Source organism: Rasamsonia emersonii (assembly GCF_000968595.1).
Source record: "Rasamsonia emersonii CBS 393.64 chromosome Unknown ctg1118621759983, whole genome shotgun sequence".
In the NCBI taxonomy this organism is placed as follows: domain Eukaryota; kingdom Fungi; phylum Ascomycota; class Eurotiomycetes; order Eurotiales; family Trichocomaceae; genus Rasamsonia; species Rasamsonia emersonii.
Window position 1 is genome coordinate 1 of NW_013563304.1, and position 22,347 is coordinate 22,347.

Consider the following 22,347-nt stretch of genomic DNA (forward strand, 5'->3'; position numbering starts at 1 on the left):
ACGCGCACTTCGGTCGATCGTGCTTTCTCCAGACGCCGCCTCGTCCACGGCCTCGACAACAATCCAACAGCTTCTGCAGTGTCGATCGCGCCTGCGGCTCTACGTTTCTCGTATCCTCGGCCTCCTTCCCCCTAGTTCCGACCTGTCGCTGTCTCTCATCCCGCGCCACTCTTCTTGCCTATCCGCCGTGTCGCCTCATGCACTACTGCTGACCTCGTTCACCTTGAATCGACCTATTTTTGCCTCCGTTTTGCGACCCTAGATATTCTTATCCTCCCATCTGGATCGCGCAAAATGGCGTACAACTCGTACAACTCGTCCATCGTGCTCGACCTCCCTCCACTGCCGTCATACACCCTGACTCCTCGCGAGCCCCTCCTTGCTCCGATCCCCGATAACATTCTGGCCTTGATCTTGCCAATTGTCGCCTATTGGGTTGTCTCCCTGTTGTTCCACTTCATCGACGTCAACGATTACTTTCCCCAGTATCGCCTCCATACACCCGCGGAACTGCTCAAGCGAAACCACGTTTCTCGTGCGGATGTGGTAAGGGATGTAATCTTTCAACAGGTTATCCAAACTCTGGCAGGTTTGGTGGTAGCGTATTTCGATGAGGTGGAGTATGTCGGTCGCGAAGAGTACGATGTGGCGGTCTGGGCCAGGCGCCTCCGGATTCTCCAGAAGGCGGTTCCCACGCTTGTCGGCTTTTTGGGTGTTGATTCTATTCGTCTCGCAAAGAATCTGTCTCGATACCCGTCCCTGGCTGGCATTCTGTCTGGTGGATCGTATCCAGGACTCGTCCAGACTGTGATCTTGGACAATGGAGCCGAGGTAGTGGCGCCAGCATTTGCGAAGTGGGAGCTCGCCGCAGCAAGCTTTATCTATTGGTATTTCATTCCGGCCATCCAGTTCACCTGGGCCATCCTCGTCGTAGACACCTGGCAGTATTTCTGGCACCGGGCCATGCACCTCAACCGGTGGCTCTATGGTGAGATTTGCCGCCATCGGTCAAATCATTGTTAGATCGTACTGACTGGCTATCCAGTGTCTTTCCACTCTCGCCACCACCGTCTCTATGTGCCCTATGCCTTTGGAGCCCTGTACAATCATCCCGTGGAAGGATTCCTCCTGGATACGGCGGGAACGGGTGTGGCGTTCCTCACCTCCCGGATGACCAGTCGCCAAAGCATGTGGTTCTTCACCCTGTCGACCATCAAGACTGTAGACGACCACTGTGGGTATGCGTTTCCTTGGGATCCTCTGCAGTTAATCACCTCCAACAATTCCGCCTACCATGACATCCATCACCAGAGTTGGGGTATCAAGACCAACTTCTCCCAGCCGTTTTTCACTTTCTGGGATCGTCTGCTGGGAACCCAATGGAAGGGGGATGTCTCGCTGAAGTACGAACGTGCGCGCACCGCTGCTGAAAAGCAGGTCGAGGCGGACAGAGCCAAGCAGACCGGAGACGCAGCGGATGACGCGCTTCCAACAGAGCCAGGCCCGCTCGATGCCGGCAACCCCGATCATGACTCAAATCAAGACCAGGTGGAAGTGTCTCCCCGCAAGATTATTCACCGGAGCATGCGGAGTACAGCTACTACAAGAGGCCATGGAGTGAACAGCAGCATTCGTCAGAAGTAGCTTGCCTCGCGCATTGAATGTGACGACGGGTGGCTGACCTTTTTTTTTCTCTTCCTTACCGAACCTTGTTTATAATGTGTATTATTTTTAATCATGGGATGTGGCTGGACTGCTCCCCGGACGGGCAACCCGTCTGTAGGTTTGTACATCACGGTGAGAACAGAAACCTTTCGAATTGATGACTTCTTCGCACTTCTCTATGCTCAAGCTGAGAATTCTCCTCGGCCCTTCGTGATCTTCCAAGTCTGTGGATATTGCAAGTTTTGGATCTATTGCTGTTTGAAGCTTTATTTATCTATACATATTATGGGATATTTGGATAATAAATTGTATTCAAGCCTAATACATTGGGGTTTTTTTTTTCTGATTATGTTTTGAAACATGTTTCTGGGATGTAAGACTGCTGTGATATGGATTGGATTCGCGACTGGGATTTTCACTCACCTAGCCAGTCTGCCAGGAGGGTTGTACTCATTAGCAGTGTTGTACAGAAGACTTCAGGTGGTTTCCGCGGGTGACACAGACGGGGGCGTGCCCGGTGGAGTGACATCTGTGTACTCTGAACGTGAGTCCGAGTCCTTGCCACGGGTTACGAAGATGTGAAATTCATCTGGCGGATGATTGCTCCCGTCTCTGGAGGAGTGTGCAGGATAGATACGAAACTCACTGTGGCGCCAGTCTAATTCGGCGGCTCCATCCAGCTGGCCCATGATACCTGACTGATGAGAATTGCGATTGCGGTCAGACACAGTTCCGGCTGAAGATGATGCAGCAGCAGGGTCAGCATTGCCAGGCCATGGCGTGAGATTCATTGGTCCAAGCTGCTGCTCCAGAGTGAGACTAACCTGGGGTGTGGCCGCATACGCGTCAATGATCTCGTTCTCCCAGTCAGCAGCTCCGTCTCCAGAACAGAACAGTTTTGACTTGTCTCTGCGACTGTTGTGCCGTTCGTGTTCGGTGTCACTGACCTCGTTTAGCGTATTTGCATGTCCAGAGCCACTACTTGCAAGGACTTCTGAAGGCTGGTTTACCTGTCTGATCTGGCGTTCCATCTTCTGGTGGCTTGCGCGAACGGCGTACTCCCTAGCCTCCTTCATGCCCCACGCCTGGTGGTTACTCTGTTGGTAGATGTACTGTTTCATGTCTTCGTGCTGGTTGATCCATTCTTCCACAAACCGGAGCAGTCGTGGCGGTATGTTGTTCGTCCGTGCCTGCTGACGGCTCAGCAGCACGGTGCGGAGATCTCGCAGAGCGCGTGGAGTCGAACCAACCCTGGCGAGCATGCAAGCCTCGCATTTGTCGATCTGGAAGGTCCACGTTCCCCGCGGGGAGGGCATCCCAGCGGGTGGTGCAGTCCACATCCCCTGGATAGTCCGAAGATACCGAATGATCACAGCTTCCTCTGGCCCAACCATGCCGGGATGCTTCTCAATCGAATCAAGACGCCAAGTGACCTCTTGCTGAAGGAGGGTGAAAGCATGCCGGACGACCTGCCGGTTCAGGTCCTTGTGTGTCGGACACAGCACGGCGGTGTTGCTGCACCCGCAGACCAGCTTCATCAAAGTCGAGCTGTGGAGGTGAGAGGGGAGTCTGGCGATCATTTGCCGGTTTTTCTGATTATCTGGCCGCTGCGAGGTTGGGTCTACTCGCAGGATGCGAGTTAGCAGCTTCACGTCGTCGTGATCGAGCTCGTCGACCTGGATGGGGTACCTCCGCCGCATGATGTGCTAGAAGGTCATTAAAAAGTGATGTCGAGTCTGCCGTTTTCAACAATTGTATTCAAGATTGACAATTGCTCAAGTCTGCCTGTTTGTTTGTCTTAGCTTAGCGTGAATAAATAAGTAGCTATATCAGCAGTAATATCAGCAGTAATAAACAATAACCAGTCGTGAGTCAGTCTTTCGATCCGTCAAGATTGAGATGCGTACAGTACGCGAGTCAAGGAAGAAAGAAGAGAGTAGAAAAAAGGAACTCCTCAAACGAGAAATCAAATCAAATACTTGACCAAGTCCTGGACTTATTATGACTGACTGACTCACTGAGTGACTGAGCAACTAAATCCTCCATGCATTGGTTCTTTCCTGTCGACATCTTCCTTCCATTATCCATTCATTTATTCATTTATTCATCCAAGTGCAGCACGCAATATAGCGATGTCATATATCGAGTGAAAAAAGGACGGATATTCTCGTCGAAAGAAAAAAAAAAACTTTCATTGAAAGTATTTTATATAGACAGGTTGGTTTCTTTCTTTCTTTCCTTTATTTCTTTATTTCTTTATTTCTTCCTCCATCCTTTGTTATTGCTGTTACAGTTATTGTCGTAGCCCTCTTGAAGATTGTTCCCATTCTTTCTTTGTTGTATGTATCTTACCTGTAGATAGATAATAAATAAATAATGAATAAATAATGGCATTCATTCTTATTCATTGTCCATCTTCCCCATCCCCCCGTTTATATATCTACCTCATCAGTCTAGTCAGTCTTTCTTTGTTTTAAGTATGTACTGTACATACAGTACATACCTAAGTATATATTGTGTCGGCGATCTCTGTGTTTGCTCACCACCCGTCGCCGGATGCGGAAGACCTCAGAGCTCTGGCACAAAGAGACAAGATCTATTTTTGACCTCTTTGTATGCCTACAGGCATAAATATGGGCTCAAATCCCCCAGGAGACTTTCTTCCTAGATTATTCCTGTTTACTAGAGTGCTAGTATCAATACAGACTGGATCTTTGCCTTATGGCTGACTGCCTGTTTCGCCGACATATTGTATTCTTTCTATCTTATCTGTCTGTCTGTCTGTCTATTTTGCTCTTTCTCCCTCTTTTCTTTTCTTTTCTTTCTTTCTTTCCTTCCTTCTTTCTTTTTGCCTATCAGATTATGTATTACCTATATATATATAGGCACTCAGGCTGTATACACTACCTATGTATCTATGTCTATCTACAGAGGGAAACTACTGAGATGGGATTACTATTGGGAATTGTGTTCTTCTTGCTTTCTTGCCGTTTTTCTTGTCCTCGTCTGCTCTGTGTATGTGTGTATAGAGAGAGGGAATAAAAGGTAGGATAAGAAATATTTTTTTAAAAAAAAATGACAGAGAGAGAGCATAATTCGGAATAAAAAAAAAGAAATCTCAATCGAATAACTGTTTTTCTCCTTTCTTTCTCTTGTCCGTTCTGTATTCTGTATTTTTTGAACGAGTCGTTTATATGTACTGTACAGTACAGCCAGCTCTTACTACCTACTACCTGCTTGCAAGGAACGATGCTTTTAATTAATCTCCTCCGAATAAGGATATTTACACTCTCCTAGGGTATTGTATATGTACAGTCACAGCCTCGCCGTCCCATTCTTGCTGACCTTCTCCCGGCTCAGCCCCTTGGCAATATTCCTGCTAGTCCAGTCCGAGATGGCCATGTTGGTGACCATCGGATTCACGCCACTCGCGCTGGGGAAGACGGATGCGTCCACGACGTACAACCCTCGAGTCCCCCACACCTGGCCGTCCGGGTCCACGACGCTCTTCTTGGGCGAATTGCCCATCCGACAGGTCCCCATTTGATGCGCGCTGGCAAAGACACCTTTCTCCGGGTTCAAGGGCGCTCGACGCCGCAGTTCCTTGATCCACGCCTGCAATGCGGCGTTGTTCACTCCCTCCCCGTCTTCCTCGGGATCTTTCACCGTCGAAGGTCGAATGAATGGCGGCATATCGGCATACGTCGTGTGGAACTCCTTCGCTCCGCAGATGTACGCGATTTTGGCAGCCCCAATGAGTCCTTCAACCATGTGATTCCGGTCAAACGGCGAGACAGTATAGGCGATCCGCAGCCGGCCATCCACCGGGTCTGGATACACTCGGCCGGCGTCCCGTTCTCGAGTAAGGGTGATAAACCCCGTCATATGGCGCAACTTAGAAGCCCACATCTTGTACTGCAGACCGTCTTTCCACGGAAATGCCGCGAGGAATACGCCGGGTAGCATACATGTCGCCTCGATCTTCGGTCCATGGCCGTGCCCATCCAGGTTCTCGAACTGGTTGACCACGGTGGTGAGGCATGCACCTTCCCAGGGCCGAATATCCTCGTCAAACACTGCAGCGGCCAAAAAGACTAGCCAGAACAGTCAGCATGACGGCCGGCAGCAGTGCCAAAGAAAGTAACAAAGCTTACCTGGATGCAGATGCAGATGACGCCCAATGTGCGGATTCTTGATCCCACTACGCAGCAGGAGCAGAGGGCTCTGGAGACTCCCGCACGAGACGATCACCCGTTTCGCTTTGATAATCACCTTCCTCCTCACTCTGTCCTTCCCACTGGTGCCGAGATGAGTGTCCCTGGACGTCCACACCCCCTGCACTCCTGATGCAACTTTCTTGCCATTCACCGTGTCGAAAAGGACCTTGTCGGCATGAAACCCTTCGACGAAGACGGCTCCCGCGTTGGCGGCGTCCACCAACCATGTCGCCACAGGACCCTGTTTCGTCACGGAGGCGCATCCCAAGGTGCAGTATCCGCAGTAGTGCTCGCGGTTTGCGGTGTTCTGCGGGACCGTGTTCGCAGCATAACCCAGCTTTCGCGCGCCTTCCAGGATGACCTGATTTCCGTGGTTGTGCTTGATGGACTGGGTATTGACTCCCATCCGATCGCAGACCCGGTCCAGCGACTTCTGGAACTCAGCAGACGTGAAGAAGGGCAAGCCCGAGTCGGCCCATTCCTGACGCACATAGCTCTGGGTCTGCAGCGAGGCGGACCAGTTGATCGTTCCTCCACCACCCCAGGTCGATCCGGCCAGGACGGCCATGCAGCCGTCATCAGTCACGCAGCTGCCTCCACTTTCGAACAGGTGAATCATGCCATTAGACTGCGTCATGGGGAAGTACTTGGAAGGGTAGTGATAGGATTTCTCCACCACGAGGACTCGATGGCCGGCTTCTGCAAGATTCTTGGCTGCCACAGCTCCGCCACAGCCACTGCCGATAATGACGACGTCCGTCTCGAGTGTCTCGGGCTGCTCACCGGGAGGGAATTGGAGAAACTGGTATTCGAACCCATCCGCCGGTTTTCCGTGCACCGGGACCCTGGGAAATCCGAGCACGGGAGGTAGCGTCGGACTAAGACTGATCCAAGCCTTTTTGAATAAAAGAGCAAGCGCTCTGGACACATGACGCACAGGGGGCAGTCTTGATGTCGTCCAGTTCTGGAATATCTTTTCACGCACGTTCAAGGGTTGGTACTGGATGGGGGTTGCCGAGCCCGTCAGGATCAGAGACCCAGCGCGCGTACTAGTTGATGTCGTACTCAGCGGTCTGGACGAGAAAAAAGGGGGATAAATGCTTACTTTAAAGCTGTCAGAAGGAATCCCACTCCCTTCCTTGCCTCCTGATATATATACTGCCCAAAGACGCGGTGGAGGGACTCCTTGAACAGCGGAACGGACGAAGCGCTCTCCTCGAGGTACTGCCTCGCCAGCCGGCCGGCATTGGGACCTTCAATGGTCTCCTGGAGCGTCGACAGCGCCGATTCGATTTCTGCAGATGGGACGGTTTTCTGGTTCGGCGACTTGGCGGCGCCTGCGGCCGCGATGGAGGGGATGACCGCGTCAGCTAGGGACAAGAGCGTCTTCCACTGCAGCTCGGTGAAGACGTCGTCTTCGGGAAGGGGTGGAACGGGAGCTTCGAGGGGAGTGTAGCTGGTCATTTTAAGTGAGAGAATGGGTAACAATAGTGTGTAGCAGGAACTGATCTTTGTAGGTCTAGGTACAGACAGAATCAACAAACAATCCACTCAGGACTGGCTGGCTGCCCGCAGCAGCAGTAGCATTTCACATCCAGTCGTCCCTTCCTGACGTTTGCTTGCTATCGCATGTCGTGTCCAACCAGGAGGCTCCTTGTCGACACTATATATATAGCGCCCCAACAGCAGCTACCTGGTGACTGGTCTCTCACATGCAGGGGGTTCCCAACGACCGGGGTGTTGGCGAGACGAAAGCCGCGGCAGTGCGGATCTGCAGGAGGAGAGCAGCCATTAACTGCAATTTGTCGCCAGAATCTAACTATTACGGCGCCGATCATGCTTGGTGACAATGCGGGAAAGGGGGGACGCGAGAGCTCCGCCGGGCCTGTTTGCGGGGAATGCAGAGGACAAACAGCATAGTCTGGAGTTTAAGTGAGTATAAGTGCAGTCAGTGCATGCGATCTGATCTTGAAACGCAAATCAAAATCTCTTGTTGATCCCAAAGCGCCAGCTGACTGCGAGTATTTCTCTTAGTGGAGCAGGCATCCTAATTAATTCCAATAAGGACGGCGCCGCTATTGGCGCTAGGACGGACTAGATAAAGTAATACAGTAATTAATACCAACCACCATGGCAATAGCAATTTCTAAAGGATATATCACTCAGTGTAAATAGTTATTCTCAGGTCGATGACTAACAACACTGTCTTTGTTGGGCTTCCTGAAAAAAAACAAACCAGGGTTTTCGGGGAGATGCCATCAACACACATTGGTAACAACATTACGCAAGCAGTACAGGGAAGTATTCGACTGATTACTTCGTTATATGCTGAAAACACCGAGCTGGCTATTTATTTCAACACAATACCAGACTTGATGAACATTGAGTAATGATATTTTGCATGACAACGTCAAATATATCAACAGTGGTTCGTTGCAGTATTTCCATCCCACTCGTTAAAGACTTGCAAGCATGACAACATATCAAGGATCGCTTCATAGATCAAAACGGCCAGATGGACCTGAGATCTCCTTCATTTCTCACCGGCTCATCATCGTCCGGATTTTCATTTGTCAATACAGCTCGCAACATCCCGTCGAACATTTGCCTATGAGCCAACTGCGTAGCTTCCCAGTCCTCCGCAGGAACCCCATCCGTCAGATGCAGTATTGAGCAAGCTGGACAGATCCCGTCGCAGATTCTGCGCGGCTTCAAACATTCTGTACTCCTTCCGATGGACGGCGAGTTCGCTCGGCGTGGGCATCGGATAGGGACATGAGCCCGCAAAACCTAGTTCCTTTCAGTGTTGCGAAGTTTCAATTAGCTCATGGCGAAGAGCTACAGCGCCGTCTTTCCGCGTCCTGTAGCAATAGCGAAAAGGCCGAAACAGAGCTTCTGCTTCATCCATCAACCTAGGACGAGAAAGCTTTGGGGTGAGGAATTGAGTGCAAACGTCGAAAGTCTGGGCACATATCTCATTATTGTTGGGTTCCGCAAAATCCGGTATCTCGTCCGCATACCAAAATGCCGGCTCATTACTAGCCGATTGCCAATCAATAATACTCGTTATGACACAAGGGTCGTCGTCTGAAACAAATATGTTTCTTTTGTGAAGGTCAGGGTGGAACAACACGGGTGTAGCAGCAGCGTCTCGGATCCGAGGATCGTCAGACATTTGCTTTAGCACAGTGCGAGCGCATTCCAAGAGGCTGACGTGTGTCTGAACAGATCCATGATAGAAGGGTTGCTTCTCAAGCTCAGGATCGATAGATGGGATCCTTGAAAGACCAGCATCGATGAGCCCGTCGCAATATGCGCTAAGGCTAGTCCCTAAGTTGTCCTGTAAGCGGGCTCATCTGTGTCTCAACTCTCAAGGGTGTTATATATCGAAACCTACCATGGACCATGATTGGGTTTCGTGTTGTGGTAATATCTTGGCTCACCAGCATTATTGCAATCCCAATATCTAGCTCCGCAGCGGGGTCCAATGCAGAATTCCCCATCATCCAAGGGTTGTTGCTTGAATGAGGAGGCCGAATAATCTAGCAGGCTATTATTATCAACAAAATAGAGGCTCCCATAAGCGGGAAATTCCAGGTCCACCATTTCTTTGACCTTCCGATAGATAGCACCTATGCATTTGACTTGCTGGTCACCCGTCATATCCGGCCATTTCTTGTGCAACTGAACCCCGGCGGCATGTTCCATGATGATGTATTCGCTCCCAATGGGGTTTGATGAGGCATCATTGCTCCAGTCCAGGATTTTCGGTATTGGGATGCTGGTCTTTGCTTGTACTGTACTATGTAAGTAAGATGGGCAAAATTGGTTACCAGCTGCACTGTACATAACTTTCTCAAGCTTTTTTTTATCGATTCAAACTAGTAGTATTACTCACGATACTTAATTGTAGCAACTTCAGAAGTAGTACTCAACTTTGGCGGCCCAGCAATTGCAAACAGAAGCCGTGCCACAACAACTCGTCTGGCATTATTATTGTCCAAAGTGAAAATTAAAAAAAACCCTGTTGAACCCTCCTTCCTTCTTCTCGCAAGCTGTGATCGCCTCCGCTCCGGGACATACCTCGATAACCCGCGGCAAAGCGCGTCAAAGTCGAATTTGATGTAGCGCAGGTCCCGTTCCAGTTTGTCGTGACGGAGCCAGTGGCCGCTTGTGTAAGTGTAAGGATCGAAGCCCGTAACCATTGGACTCATTGCATGCGCTGTGAAGAGTCGTGCGCAATAATAAATGGGTAGCGAATGGAGTCGCAAAGGAGACAGACTTCTTGCCTGTGCGAAATGGTTTCAAGAATGCAGAATGGCGAGCCAAATAACCCGCTTCCCACGGCAGCTGACGGATCATGCTACAACTCATAAAAACAAACGTCTTGGCCTAAAGAAGTGAGTGGTTCAAAGTTCGAAATCTTATAGTATAGATACTAGAAGAGTGGACAACAAGAGTCGTAGGCACGGGCACAGCGCGCTGTGTCTGGAGTCTCAGCTTTCTGAGCGGGCTAAGAAAAAAAGAAAAAAAGAAAAAAAAAGCACACCGATGTGCTGTCTCTTGTTTATTAGCCCTGTCTATATGCATACAGAATAGGAAGAGGGTTTGGATTAGTTTCCTGAGACCTAAACTTGTACTGTACTGTACAGGTCACGTTGCCGAGGCCTGAGGCTTGTCAAGTGTAGAGCAAGGGCATCATCCAGCCTCGTTTTGTCTTAAGTCATACTATCGCTGCAACGTAAACATATAGCCTTGATGATAGCTGGATCGCTAGATAATTCTCAGGGATAATGTAATATTTCACACGTGAAGAAGAAAAAAAAATAAATAAGAACAAGAAGAAGGAATAATACCATACAATACAGTACAAAAAAGACAATACAATACAATATATATCCACCAAATCTCTCATTCATTCACTCATTCCATTCATTCATTTCGTTCATTCCAAAACAAAACCAGAATAACAAGAAATAAAACCAGAACCTAAATAAATACAAACGCTTCTTCAACCCAAAAACGCCCGTTTTCGATTCCGCATCCTCTGCCCCGTGTACACGTCCAGCTTGACGGCATAGAAGATTATCTCTAGTGGACGGCTTGACTCTGGCTCTGTCGTTGGTTGTACTCGTAGTCGCCATTGGCCTCTGTCGACGATCCATTTGCGGTGCGTCTTATGTTTCGCTTCGGATGATGATGCTTCTGCTTCCTCGTCCGACTCGTCTGCTCCGCGTTTTCGCTTCGCGGGCGGGCGGTGCACTGCGTCGGGAGAAATATTATTGCCGCCCCCGAATCGAAATCCCGTCGACGTGTCTATAATGTACGGCTCCCCGTCCACCGTGACGTCGGCGTCGGCGTCGATGCAGATCTTCGGCCGGTCCTCGCTCAGCGGCGTGTGGCCCGGACTCGCCGCCTGCTTGCTCGGCCCGCCGGCCATCATCATCAACCCCAGGGGCGCGTTGGTCGGCAGATTCAGCTTGTTGGTCACCACCTGCACCAGGCTGGCTACGCGCGCCTTGGCCAGACCGCGGAAGTCGGCCCGCATCGTCTCCAGATCGAGCACCGTGCTCTGGCCCCCGATCTCGACGATCAGCTCGTAGGCGTCTTCGTCGACGAAGGGCCGGGAGTAATGCACCCATCCGGGCGCCTTGGGAGCTGGCGGCGACGACGACGAGCTGTTGTCTGACGGTGACGACGATGATGGCGGGACATCGCTGACGAACTGAATCCCCGACTGGCGGATGTCTTCTAACCGGATGACAATCTCGGACCGGTCCCGTTCCGGGTTGTAACTGATGTGATGCGGGATCAACTTCTGCTCCAGACCCCGGAGGTGGAAGTACCGACAGTCGCGGAGCAGCTCCGCCCGATGCTCCTCGTTCTTGATATGCAGCGGATACCCCCGGAGAAGGTGCAGCAGCTGCGCAAAGACCTCCCCGGACCGGTGAGGTACGCTGGGAGGGACTATCGATGGCGGCCGCAAAAGGCCCTTGCGATCCAGGCCCGGGAAAACCTCGGTGGGGGACGCAAAAAAGATCGCAAAGCCCAGGGAGAAGAAATTGGGCGAGTCGCCGGGCCCGGAGAAGATGTCCCGAGAGATCTGGAAATGCCGGTCTCCGATCTGGATGAAGATCTCGGATTCAAAGAGCTGCGATATGAGTCTTGGTACTACCTAAGTCAGTATGCCGCTGCCAAGGATAGAGCAGAGTATACACGTACAGCTGTAGAATTGAGCGTCTGCGAACAATTTCACAAATTGCGCCCCGTCCTTAGGCCGTACATGGTAGCCTGCGCATCGTCAGCGGACTGACATGATATCAGTGCTTCCGCCGAACGTCCTACCTTGCAGATGTCTGCAGATCTCCCGAAAGGTGACCGGATCCCGGTCGATGTACAACGTCCTCACGGTGCCGCCATTCTCGGTCTGACGAAGCTGCTCTTCGAAAAACTGGGAGAAATATGACGGTGCTCTAAGATTCTCAGCGTGCGTTCTACAAAAAAAAAGAATTCATTGCCAGGCCGTGTGGATTGTGTGAGAGGATACTGACCATCAGAGGAGATCGACGCGCCCGACAGTCGGAACAGTTCCGAGCCGATCTGGATAGGGAAGACCTTTTCCGGAGGGAGAGTAGTCGTAGCTTGCGGACGATTCTTGCTGGATCCAGGGATCCCGTCGGTAGAGGAACCTGCGCCTTGTCGCATCAGAACCCCTCCCATAGAAAGGATAGACGTCGTGCTGTTCTGTCCCGCGCTATCAGATGGCTTCTTGTTCTCTGCGCGCGAATCGCTTCCCTGCTCTTGCGGCCCTGTGTCGGAGTTGTTATTGGTATTGGTATTGGTATGGGCAGGCGACGCGGATTGCGAGCTGGTGGACATTTGCGCCATTGATGTACTGGCCGTGTATTCGCGATGCGCTTGCTGACCGACAGGACAAGTTGACTGCGCGCTGGCTTCTACCTTGACTGTGCGCGGGGTGGGAGCGGCTCGAGGGCGTTGAGACGGTGGCAGCGTCGTCGTCGTTGTAGGCGCGGAGGATTGCGTCTGTACATTGGCCGAAGCGACGGTAGTAGTGCTGCTGGCATTCCAGGCAGCAGAAGGCACCTCGTCGTCCAGGCCCTGGATCAGATCCTGGCGCTGGTCCGCGAGCTCCCCTTGGAGCGCATAGAAATGGGCCAAGTCGAAGAAGGAGTTGTAGTAGTAGGAGTCCCCGAAGGGTTCGTCAGGTAGTGGCTGTCGCGATGAACCCGCCACGATGTTCTGGCAGATATGGTGATGCTGGTCCGTTGGAGGAGGAAGAGCAAGAGGCTTGGCTGGGAGGGCCGCTAGAATGGCCCCCAGCGGCGGTTGGGCGTCCGCTGTGACGAATGAAACACCAGCAGGGTTGTCTGACACTTGGTTGCTGTCAGAGTCGCTGTTGAAGCTGCTGCGAGCTGAGCTGACCCGGTGGGAAAGTCGTGACTGACGAAGCTGGGAGAACGACGTCGCGGAAGCTATCCGGAGTCGCAGCAATTAGCGGCGCGATGTCCGACTCACTCTCCGTCGAGCGGCAGGCTGCACAACAGCAATTATTAATAAGACGTCGATTTCAACAGAAAGAAATAAAATGATGATGAAGTTGGACCTTCATCCAGAGTACATAAATACCTCTACAGTAAGCAGTACATGCACATACTCTTGCCGTATGCTGTATGCTCCGAACCTAAGCAAACGACATCGACATCGACATCGACAAGATTAGCAACTTATTCATTCAACAGCCTACCTATTTCCAGGCGTAAGTACTCGAATAATATTGAACCTTAGAGAGCATGGGGAACCAACCTCTGTTGAGATCAATCGTGGTGAATATGCAACCCGTGCTGACAAGAAGGACCTCTTGAATAATATATAATCCAGACTAGATATGCGTCTTTACATCAGCGAGCATCCACGAAGCAAGCTGTGATAAGCCAGTCGTCAGTTAGTGTAACTAAACTCAGGCTACCAATGGCATTGTATGCTATGGTATGCAGCTAAAAATGCGAGAGACTCTGTACGGAGGACGCAGTGGTTAAGAGAGGCAGATTTCGACAGCATACGGAGTAAACGCACTCAGAAAATTAAAGCCCTATTTACAAAGGATTTGACACGTTCATTTCGTATACAGTTACGTTGTCAGGTACATCGTACTTGCATGGACTGTGCGTATGTGTATTGTATACAGTTACAAGGGAATATCATTATTATTTCCTCATCACTGGATATCGTTAGACCTTTTCTTTTCCCCCGCAATTATAATTTCAGAGACAGGTTTGGGTTCAGGAACCAGACGAGTTTCATTGCAAACTACAGAATATAATTAGCCGTCTAATCAGAGAATCCTTCCCATTCCTCCTCATCATCATCCTCTTTACCAGACCGCTCCGGATGATTCGCGTCGATCCGCGAAGAATCCGCCTCTCTAACAGCGTCTTCATCCCTGACGAAGCCCGCGACGAAAAACCCGCCTGTGCCTTCGTCATCGCCCGGCCAGCAGCGCAGGCAAGCGTCTAGCTCTTCGTCCGACAGATCAACAGCAGCCGCGCCAGTCTGTCCGCTCCGTACGCCCCTGTGCTTCCACTTCCTCAGCCCCTCCGGTTGCTCGTCCCGTCGCATGATCCTCCACCCCCGACGCTTTGCGACCTCCGAGGCCAGGACGCGCGCCACCACGGATTCGTTCTCCTGCACGTGGATGGAACAGGTGCTGTAGGTGACGCGCTTGGCGGCAGGGAAGCGGAGCGCATGCTCGACGATGTGCGTCTGCAAATTGGCCAGTTTCGTCAGGCGCTGTGTGTCAACGGGTGCTGCGGACTGAGTTCCAGTTCCGGGAGTGACGGTATCGGAATCTCTCTCATCATCTCGTCGTTTGCGCTTCTTCCCACGAGTCTCGGTCTTTTTTGACTTCTCAGGCGAGGCTGGCAGAACCAGCTGGGGCACATCGTCTCGACCAATGATGCCGCTTCCAGAACAACTGGGGTCGAGGAGCAATCCAGAGACCCGTTCAAAGCGCGAGTCGGTCGGATCCAATGCCAGGAAATCCTGCCCAGCAAGCACGGTCACGGTCTTGTCTGCATCTGCCAAAGAGACCATCTTCTGGAGCGTCTTCGATCGGGTGGGCGATGCGTCCATGGAGAAAATGACGGGTCCCTTGCCGGGCTGGCGAGATAAAAGCGAAGCAAGATGGGTGGTTTTGTTCCCCGGTGCAGCACAGCCGTCGATGAGATCACCCTCCCATTGCGTACATGTATCCCGGTCACCTAGGAGGAGGTATGCAGGGAAACAGGACGCCTTGTCCTGAAGGATGAGTTCACCTTGCTTGTAGGCGGGGGAGGATGAGAGGTCGATGCCCGGCGAGACTGCGACAAGATCAGGCACATTGACATCGACGTACAGCTGGTGCTGGCCCTCTGCCAATTGTGCCAGGCTGTCAACTCTTTCGTAGGAAGCAAATGTAGACTGAAGCTGGGCATCGAGAGTCGTCTTGACATTATTGATGCGCACCCATCGCGGATACAAAGCCTCGGAGACAGATCCACCTGCGGCTTTTTTCTCACGCAGAACTGCGGCTTGGAGGTCGTCCAGAGAAACGCAAGCGCGGCGCACACGAGCCTTTGTGAATTCACCCTTGAGGCGGACCTTGTGCCTCTCGACCGCCTGCCGAAGAGGATGGGAGGCCGGGGCAGCGATGCCATTCTTGGACAAGAGATGGTCATGGACGAGGAGAAGCGCGAGCAAGGGCGTCAACTATGTCTCCGCGACATGGTTCGCCTTGGTTAGTTAGCATCCGACGGAGGAGGAAGTCAGTGCCGGGCCACACAACTCACCTTGGGTTCCAGCGCGAGAATGCCGGCATTCTCGATGACTTCTTTGAGCAGGACATCCCACTTGGAGGCCTCGGTGATGAGGGCGAAGACCTGGGCGGGCGACGACTTGAGGGTCTTGGAGTTGTAGATGCGCGATTTGAAGGAGCCGCCGGTGGAGGCAGGGGTTGTCAGGACGGAGACAGCATCATAGTAGAGGGACATCGTACCTCCTACCTCAATACGAGATTGATGAAGTATTCCCGTACGGAGTAGTGGATTAGGGACATGTGCTTGTCGAAAACTTTTGGAGGCGGTGGCAGTTGCAGGGCGATGATTGGCTGGCCTCTCACCGATCACGACACCGCTTTCCTGCCAGATTTACTGCTTATCGATCTGCTACGTGATTGGCTGGATCCGTAGAGTATCTGGTGGGGTCTGCGCCCTTTGGAGGACATTCAGTATACAGTCAAGTAGATTAGCAGCAAGATTTCTTCAATGATAGTTAAATAATATAATTGTTCTACAGTGTTGTCTCCTATCGAATTGAGCAATTAACCCCATTGGTGACTGCGATAACTTATATCAGAGGCTTGGTCTTCCCCTCTTCATCGATTGGAAATTCGACATATACTTGTTGTCTGGCTCCACGAGACGATACAGATTCAATAACCAAACAAAAGGAACAGAGAAAAAGAAGCAAAGAAAAAGACAACTGGCCAACAAAAGAAAATGGCACCAGCACCACCAGCAGCAGCAGAAGCAGCAGCATCCAAACCAGCCTTCACCTTCACCACCAAACTGCAACCCCCACCAATACTATCGCACTCACCATCAGCACCATCATCATCGCCAGATGGCAGCAGCAACAACAAGAACAGCCCCAGCTCCATCATCCTCGAATACCCAACACCATCCAACCCCCGACCAAGCACCAATCCAGCGATATTCACCGACGCCATGATCGTGCGCGACAAAGTCTTTGTGCAGGAGCAAGGCTGTTCCGCCGAGGCAGAGATCGACGCCGACGATGCACGGAGTTGGCACTGGGTTGTGTACGCGAGTCCTGATACTGATAATAATAATAATAATGCTGAGGCAAATATGCCAGTGGCAGTAATCCGCCTCGTCCCCCCACCGCACGCACCGCACGAAACACTACACAATCCCGACCTCGCAGAATCAGAATCACTACCGAAATACGACCTTCACCACGAGCCCTACATCAAGATCACGCGCGTGGCGGTACTTTTCGAATTCCGGGGTTATGGACTCTGTCGAATGCTGATGGAGACGGTGCACGAGTGGGCTGCACAGCATGCGGAGGAGATCAATACCTTGTATGAGCGGGAAGTATCGAATTCGCAGTCACAGCAGGATGTGTCTACGAAAGGATGGACCGGTCTCGTCATCATCCATGCTCAGGTCCAGGTCGAGAGGATGTATCGGCGGTTTGGGTACGAGACGGACTTGTCGATGGGGACGTGGGAGGAGGAGGGGATAAAGCATGTGGGGATGTTTAAGCGGTTGGAGGTGGTTACACGTGCGTAGTAGATAGATAAGATAGAGGATATTTTTTTTTGCTTCTACTGGAGAGGCTAGACAGACTGCGATAGTTGGATATACCTAGACGGATAGAACAATTCTACAATTCCATGACGAATTACCATAACCAAGGACAACGCACATTTAATCGACCAGGGTATTCATTATTAAAAGCTAGCGTAGCATAACCATGCATGCCATCTCGCTTCAGCGACTCCCAGGCCAGGTATCATATCGACCATTGGGTAAGACCACCGAATCAAGACAGCAGAGAAGAAGAAAAAAAAAAGAAGAAGACAAACCCAGCGAATCACAAACCAGGTCTATCAGGACACCACCCATGATGCGCCGGTATGAAACAATAATGACAACCCGTCAAGAAAAAAGCAAACAAAACAATGACCCACCCGGGTAATCCGAAACTCCAGGAAAATGACCACAGATCAGAACGAAAACATGTATCGCGCCGACGCCTCCGTCTAGAAAAGATGGCAAGACAGAAAAAAAAAAGAGGCAGCAGCAGATCAAGTCTAGAAGACCGCCAGAACCAAATGACCGAAGAGAGAATTAAAAGCAGTAGTACAACACGCTCGCACAACGAAGGGGGAATCACGAAGAAATGCAAGCGAAACCGTGCCTCCCCAGAGAGCAAAGAGAAAGATCTTTCATACAAGAGAAAAAAAAAATCCACAGTGAATCCACGCCAGTAGGCTTTAGCTTAGAAAGTACTCCAGTTCCAGTCGCGCGGCACACTGCTGGCGACCGGATCGAGGGTTTGATTGTCGCTCGCCGAGTCGCTCGTCTGCGACTGGCTGGACGTGTCCGAGATGGACAGGGTTGCCTTGAGGTCATCACTCGAAATGGTACCGTCCTTCCGCGCGTCTAGCATGCTCTGAATCCGGCTGATACCGGCAGCGCGCGACTCCTCCCAGCGCTGGTAGGCTTGCCAACACAGGTCGCAGGCCCGCGACGGGGTTCCGTCTGGATGGAAGCGGGCATCCTGATCCAGGGGGACCACGTGGGGAGTGTGAGCCGCACAGAAGACATGGCCGCAATGGCGGCAGTGATGGCGACGGAGGAAGAGGCCAAAGAAGGCGCGGCAGGTGGGTGAGTCACAGGTCTGGGAAGCCGAGTCGGCCTGGAGATTGGAGATGGGTTGTCAGCTCGTTGTCATGCGGACTTGATATCCACTGCGGGGGCAGGAATGCAGGAACGGGACAATGCAGATGCTAGACTACTGGACAAAGGACGCAACTAAAACAAAACAAAAAGAAAAAAAAAGCAATTGGGTAAATATTGTTGGAATGGGGCAAACAATGAAAGGCTGTTGGAAGGCTGTCTGGAAGGCTGGGGAGTGGGTTATCATGCGAGGAGGTAAAGTTTGCAGTAACGAAACGACAGACGCTGCCACTCGAGCACGTAATAGGCGAGAAAAATGGCTCACACGACAGAACAGGCCAGGGAGTAAGAACTATAAATGAGAGCATCCCCCGCAGGTTTTGTGATATTTTTCGCAATCTCTCCTGCAACGCAGATGGACTCACCTTCCAGTGGTCGCGTTTTGGAGCACCCGTCACCTCGCCCAGATGCTCTTCTCGCATCCACGCATCCTCGGCCAGCTTGCTGATTGCGCTCTTGGTCGACTCGCTGGTCACCTGACGGCTCATGGCGGCAGAGGAGGAATCGCACTCGTTCAGACTGTCGAGAGAGCCATGCACGCTGCGAGGAGGAGTGGGGGGCGCAGGCTTCTGCGGGCGCTCGGTCGGGCGCAGGGCAGCAGGCACGTAGAGAGGCGTCTTGGGCGGGCGGATCTGGCGCGATTGCAGCGGCAGTTGGTAGCCAGCGGCGGTGGTCATGCGAGGAGAGGTGGGCGAGTTGTTGGCGGGCGTGTTGGTGGCGGAGGTGTTGGGAGTAGGATGGCCATAGACAGAGATCTGGCCGGCAGCGGTGGTGGTGGTGATGGTCTGGGTGGGGGTTGTCGTGTGCGTGGCCATTTGGGGGTATCACAACAGCGTCGAGGGCGGGCTGCTATCTATCTTATCGTCCCAGCCGGACGGCAGACAGGGGAGAGAAGAAGAGGAGCGAGGGAGGAGGAGGAGAGGAGAAGAGGAGAGGAGATCGGGCGAGAGGAGAGGACTGCAAGTCTGCTCAGCGAACAGGCTTCCCCCTCGGGCAGGTGACGGCGATGGTTAGTTATTTCGGGGGCGCTTGGTTAGGGGAGCTGGGGGAGTTTGGAACGCCTGGAGCAGCCCACGAGCGGAAAGTCAACCGCCAGTGGGCCAGCAGCCGTTGCAACGCTGGATCCCGAGGCAATAGAGTTGGCTGATGACGAGCACACCCGTGGCAAGGTCTCTAGGAATGAATTATGAGACTGGCAAGAAGACACCAGATGACGAGGACGATGTGTTTGTTCACAGATGCAGCGGACGATCGCCGACAATATGGGGGCGGAAGAACGATGTGCCAGCACCAAAATAGCGCTGGTCCTAGATTCTCTTCACCGTAACAATCGCTACTATTATTTCCCAGGAGAAAGAGTATTAATATTAATCCTGTTATGATTCTGCTATGCCTACGAGGGATGCCAAGCCAGCATTCCCACTGGATCTGGAGGCATGAAGCGAATCGATTGACCGCAAGTCGTAGCCAGGCAACACAGCATCTGCGTCCAGCGGGAGCTGCGAAGATACAAGTGCTTGTCTGCAGTCATCAAGCCATCATCTGGACGATCAAGCTCTGCGTTGGCCACTCATCGACGTCAACCACCTCCGACGGCACGGCAAATGCCCGCCTCGAGCATCCAGTCTCTCGGGAACGAGGCGACGGCTATGAGTATAACCAATCATCCGTCTGGGCTTACTTTCTCCAAGAAACCGTGTGAGCATACTATCCGTGGCATGTGAAGGTGAGAGATCCCTACTCCGACTGCCACGGTTGACCGCTGTTTTCAAAGCATCTCATCTGCAGACATCCTCGACCTGTGCTCGTCAGCCTCGGCGTTTCTTCATGGCCAGCATGACAGCTTTCCTGATTCGGCGCGCGCGTCCCCAACCTGCCCCATCCGACCCCCGTTTTGCCGTCGAATACCGTGAAGTATACATGGCGGGTGCTGATGTCGGGACCTCCGGGAGCATTGAAAATTTGAAATTGACTGGCCCAGAGTTTCTTTGTTCCTCACGGCCAGCCTCGTGGCAGTGGCCGCCGACGATCTGTCCCGAAAGATTTTGTCTTCTCGGGCGCCACCCGATCCGTCGCCAGGCTCAGCCCTTTCGCCCGAGTCGTGAACACTTTGACACTAGATCTCGATCTTGATATCGATAATCGCCTCGTCGATGGCTTTTATCTTTTATCAGCCGCAGCTATCATTATCTTGCCGCTATCTGTCTATCGATCTGTCTATCTAGCCGCTCGTCTGCAGTATTCTTCTCCTCTGCCGATGATTTCTCTCCGGCTGCCCGACCCGGTGGTTCTCTCCCTGCCACTAGTCCCGAAACGGTGTATTGCTTATCGCGGGCTGCTCATTGGTGGATTAGTCCTTGCCAGACGGCGATTGGCCAGTCCCGCCGGAAGAACGGCGGAGCGCCGTTTCGAGCCGCTGGCCAATCAGATCTGGTGGATTTGAATCCAGTCCCAACGGGGCGGTCTTGGCGTCCTGCCGCATGAGGAAGGACTTCTCCGCGGGCAGACTGGGGACTGTACGGAGTATAATTATCACCATCAGGTTGATTCTTTACTCCGTATTCTCTGAAGTTGAAGGCAGACCTTCACCCTCGCTAATAGCCTAATTACGCACAATGTACTCCGTAACAGGCCCCAGAATCCTTCCCTACTGTGGTACCTACCTAAGGTAGGTAACTAAGTTGCAGAGTTATGTAATAACCTTCCCACGATCCAATCCTCCCAAACTGAAACTTGAAACAACGACAAAAACAAAGTTTGACGAATTTTCTTCTAGAAGCCTTACCTATGGAGACCGTTACGCTAGACATATCATTATCCGCTCCAATCGCATTCCATTCCATTTATTCCATTTGGAGAGGCAAATTCCGTCCCGACCTTCCAATAATATAGGTACGGAGTACTCCGTAATAATCATTAATTCAATTCCGATTTCCGAGGTCTGGCACGAAGTTTCCTTTCCGTCTGGTTTTATTATTACGGAGTATTAGTTTTATGAGGATTATTATTATTAGTTTTATCATTATTATGACTAGTATTATGAGTAGTATATTACTCTCCTCTCACAGAGGAGGCTAGGCTAGACTATGAATAGTAGTAGTAACACTACTTACAGCTGTACAGAGTAGTAGTATTGCTACAGTAGCACTTCCCTGGGGTTGCCAGTTCTTAAAAAAAAGGTTTCCCAATTATTCATGGACAAATATTATTATTTCATCCAACTTGTATAGCTATTATTTATTTGGCTAACAGGTATTAGTTTGGATGCAATTACCCGCGGGATGAAGGCCTGACTGTCACGATCGAATCTGGCATTGAATTGGATCTTCGTGGTTCCTACTGCTTGATATGTTGAAAACTATTTGTCAAACAAACTGGGGCACAAAAGAAAAACCTAGGTTATCTAGTGAACCCGTAGTATGATTGACAGCTACCAGGTCGACACATACTGTACAGTACATGTACATAGTGCTACAGCTCGACACTCCTGGTTTCTTTTCTTTAGCACTTTCTGCAATTTGATTCATATTGTATAAGTGGTAATCTAATAAACAGAGAGTGTAGGGGGAAAAAAAAAGAACAAAAATATTAGCATTGAGAAGATAATGACAAGATACACGTACTCTGTATACATTGTTCATTGATGTTGCACTCCCATTGGCCAATGTGGTTGTAGTTAGTTAACGTAATCAATCATCGAGCGAAACACCCCACCAAACTACGCGACGCGCTCATCAACTTCAACCACCAAAATGCCACGCAAAACAGCAGATTCAGCAGTTCATCAAGAGGGCCGTATCTTGCTTGCAATTAAAGCTTTCAATGATGGTCAATTTAAAAGCATACAGGCTGCTGCACAGGCATATAATGTGCCACATCCAACACTCTACCACCGCCTACGCGGGCGTACTGCACGCGTA

At 51.4% G+C, this 22,347-nt stretch overlaps 9 protein-coding genes across 9 annotated transcripts; 2 read left to right on the forward strand and 7 right to left on the reverse strand.

Annotated features, from left to right (window-relative positions):
- Window positions 1–294: 294 nt before the first annotated feature.
- On the forward strand, window positions 295–1,644 carry T310_1296 (Sphinganine hydroxylase Sur2; the record flags this gene model as incomplete). The annotated part of the gene is made up of 2 exons (XM_013475822.1): window positions 295–988; window positions 1,046–1,644. The coding sequence occupies 2 exons, from the start codon at window positions 295–297 to the stop codon at window positions 1,642–1,644; spliced, it is 1,293 nt and encodes a 430-aa protein (XP_013331276.1).
- A 497-nt stretch (window positions 1,645–2,141) lies between these two features.
- T310_1297 (uncharacterized protein) lies at window positions 2,142–3,365 on the reverse strand (the record flags this gene model as incomplete). Its single annotated transcript, XM_013475823.1, has 1 exon — window positions 2,142–3,365. The coding sequence occupies one exon, from the start codon at window positions 3,363–3,365 to the stop codon at window positions 2,142–2,144; it is 1,224 nt and encodes a 407-aa protein (XP_013331277.1).
- A 1,615-nt stretch (window positions 3,366–4,980) lies between these two features.
- Window positions 4,981–7,346, reverse strand: T310_1298 (Uncharacterized protein; the record flags this gene model as incomplete). Its single annotated transcript, XM_013475824.1, has 3 exons — window positions 4,981–5,759; window positions 5,820–6,931; window positions 6,988–7,346. 3 exons carry the CDS (start codon window positions 7,344–7,346, stop codon window positions 4,981–4,983), a joined length of 2,250 nt encoding a protein of 749 aa, XP_013331278.1.
- A 1,038-nt stretch (window positions 7,347–8,384) lies between these two features.
- T310_1299 (uncharacterized protein) lies at window positions 8,385–10,096 on the reverse strand (the record flags this gene model as incomplete). The annotated part of the gene is made up of 5 exons (XM_013475825.1): window positions 8,385–8,672; window positions 8,725–9,160; window positions 9,280–9,679; window positions 9,781–9,866; window positions 9,966–10,096. The coding sequence occupies 5 exons, from the start codon at window positions 10,094–10,096 to the stop codon at window positions 8,385–8,387; spliced, it is 1,341 nt and encodes a 446-aa protein (XP_013331279.1).
- A 797-nt stretch (window positions 10,097–10,893) lies between these two features.
- On the reverse strand, window positions 10,894–14,105 carry T310_1300 (uncharacterized protein; the record flags this gene model as incomplete). Its single annotated transcript, XM_013475826.1, has 7 exons — window positions 10,894–12,053; window positions 12,105–12,173; window positions 12,228–12,353; window positions 12,434–13,375; window positions 13,558–13,626; window positions 13,707–13,782; window positions 14,055–14,105. The coding sequence occupies 7 exons, from the start codon at window positions 14,103–14,105 to the stop codon at window positions 10,894–10,896; spliced, it is 2,493 nt and encodes an 830-aa protein (XP_013331280.1).
- Window positions 14,106–14,231: 126 nt separating this feature from the next.
- Window positions 14,232–15,928, reverse strand: T310_1301 (NOL1/NOP2/sun domain protein; the record flags this gene model as incomplete). Its single annotated transcript, XM_013475827.1, has 2 exons — window positions 14,232–15,647; window positions 15,728–15,928. 2 exons carry the CDS (start codon window positions 15,926–15,928, stop codon window positions 14,232–14,234), a joined length of 1,617 nt encoding a protein of 538 aa, XP_013331281.1.
- A 507-nt stretch (window positions 15,929–16,435) lies between these two features.
- Window positions 16,436–17,254, forward strand: T310_1302 (Acetyltransferase, GNAT family; the record flags this gene model as incomplete). Its single annotated transcript, XM_013475828.1, has 1 exon — window positions 16,436–17,254. One exon carries the CDS (start codon window positions 16,436–16,438, stop codon window positions 17,252–17,254), a length of 819 nt encoding a protein of 272 aa, XP_013331282.1.
- A 712-nt stretch (window positions 17,255–17,966) lies between these two features.
- Window positions 17,967–19,242, reverse strand: T310_1303 (Uncharacterized protein; the record flags this gene model as incomplete). Its single annotated transcript, XM_013475829.1, has 2 exons — window positions 17,967–18,386; window positions 18,793–19,242. The coding sequence occupies 2 exons, from the start codon at window positions 19,240–19,242 to the stop codon at window positions 17,967–17,969; spliced, it is 870 nt and encodes a 289-aa protein (XP_013331283.1).
- Window positions 19,243–21,478: 2,236 nt separating this feature from the next.
- On the reverse strand, window positions 21,479–22,347 carry T310_1304 (uncharacterized protein; the record flags this gene model as incomplete). Its single annotated transcript, XM_013475830.1, has 5 exons — window positions 21,479–21,511; window positions 21,541–21,594; window positions 21,702–21,785; window positions 21,877–21,971; window positions 22,338–22,347. Coding segments are annotated over 5 exons (276 nt in total), but the record flags the coding sequence as incomplete, so codon positions are not given.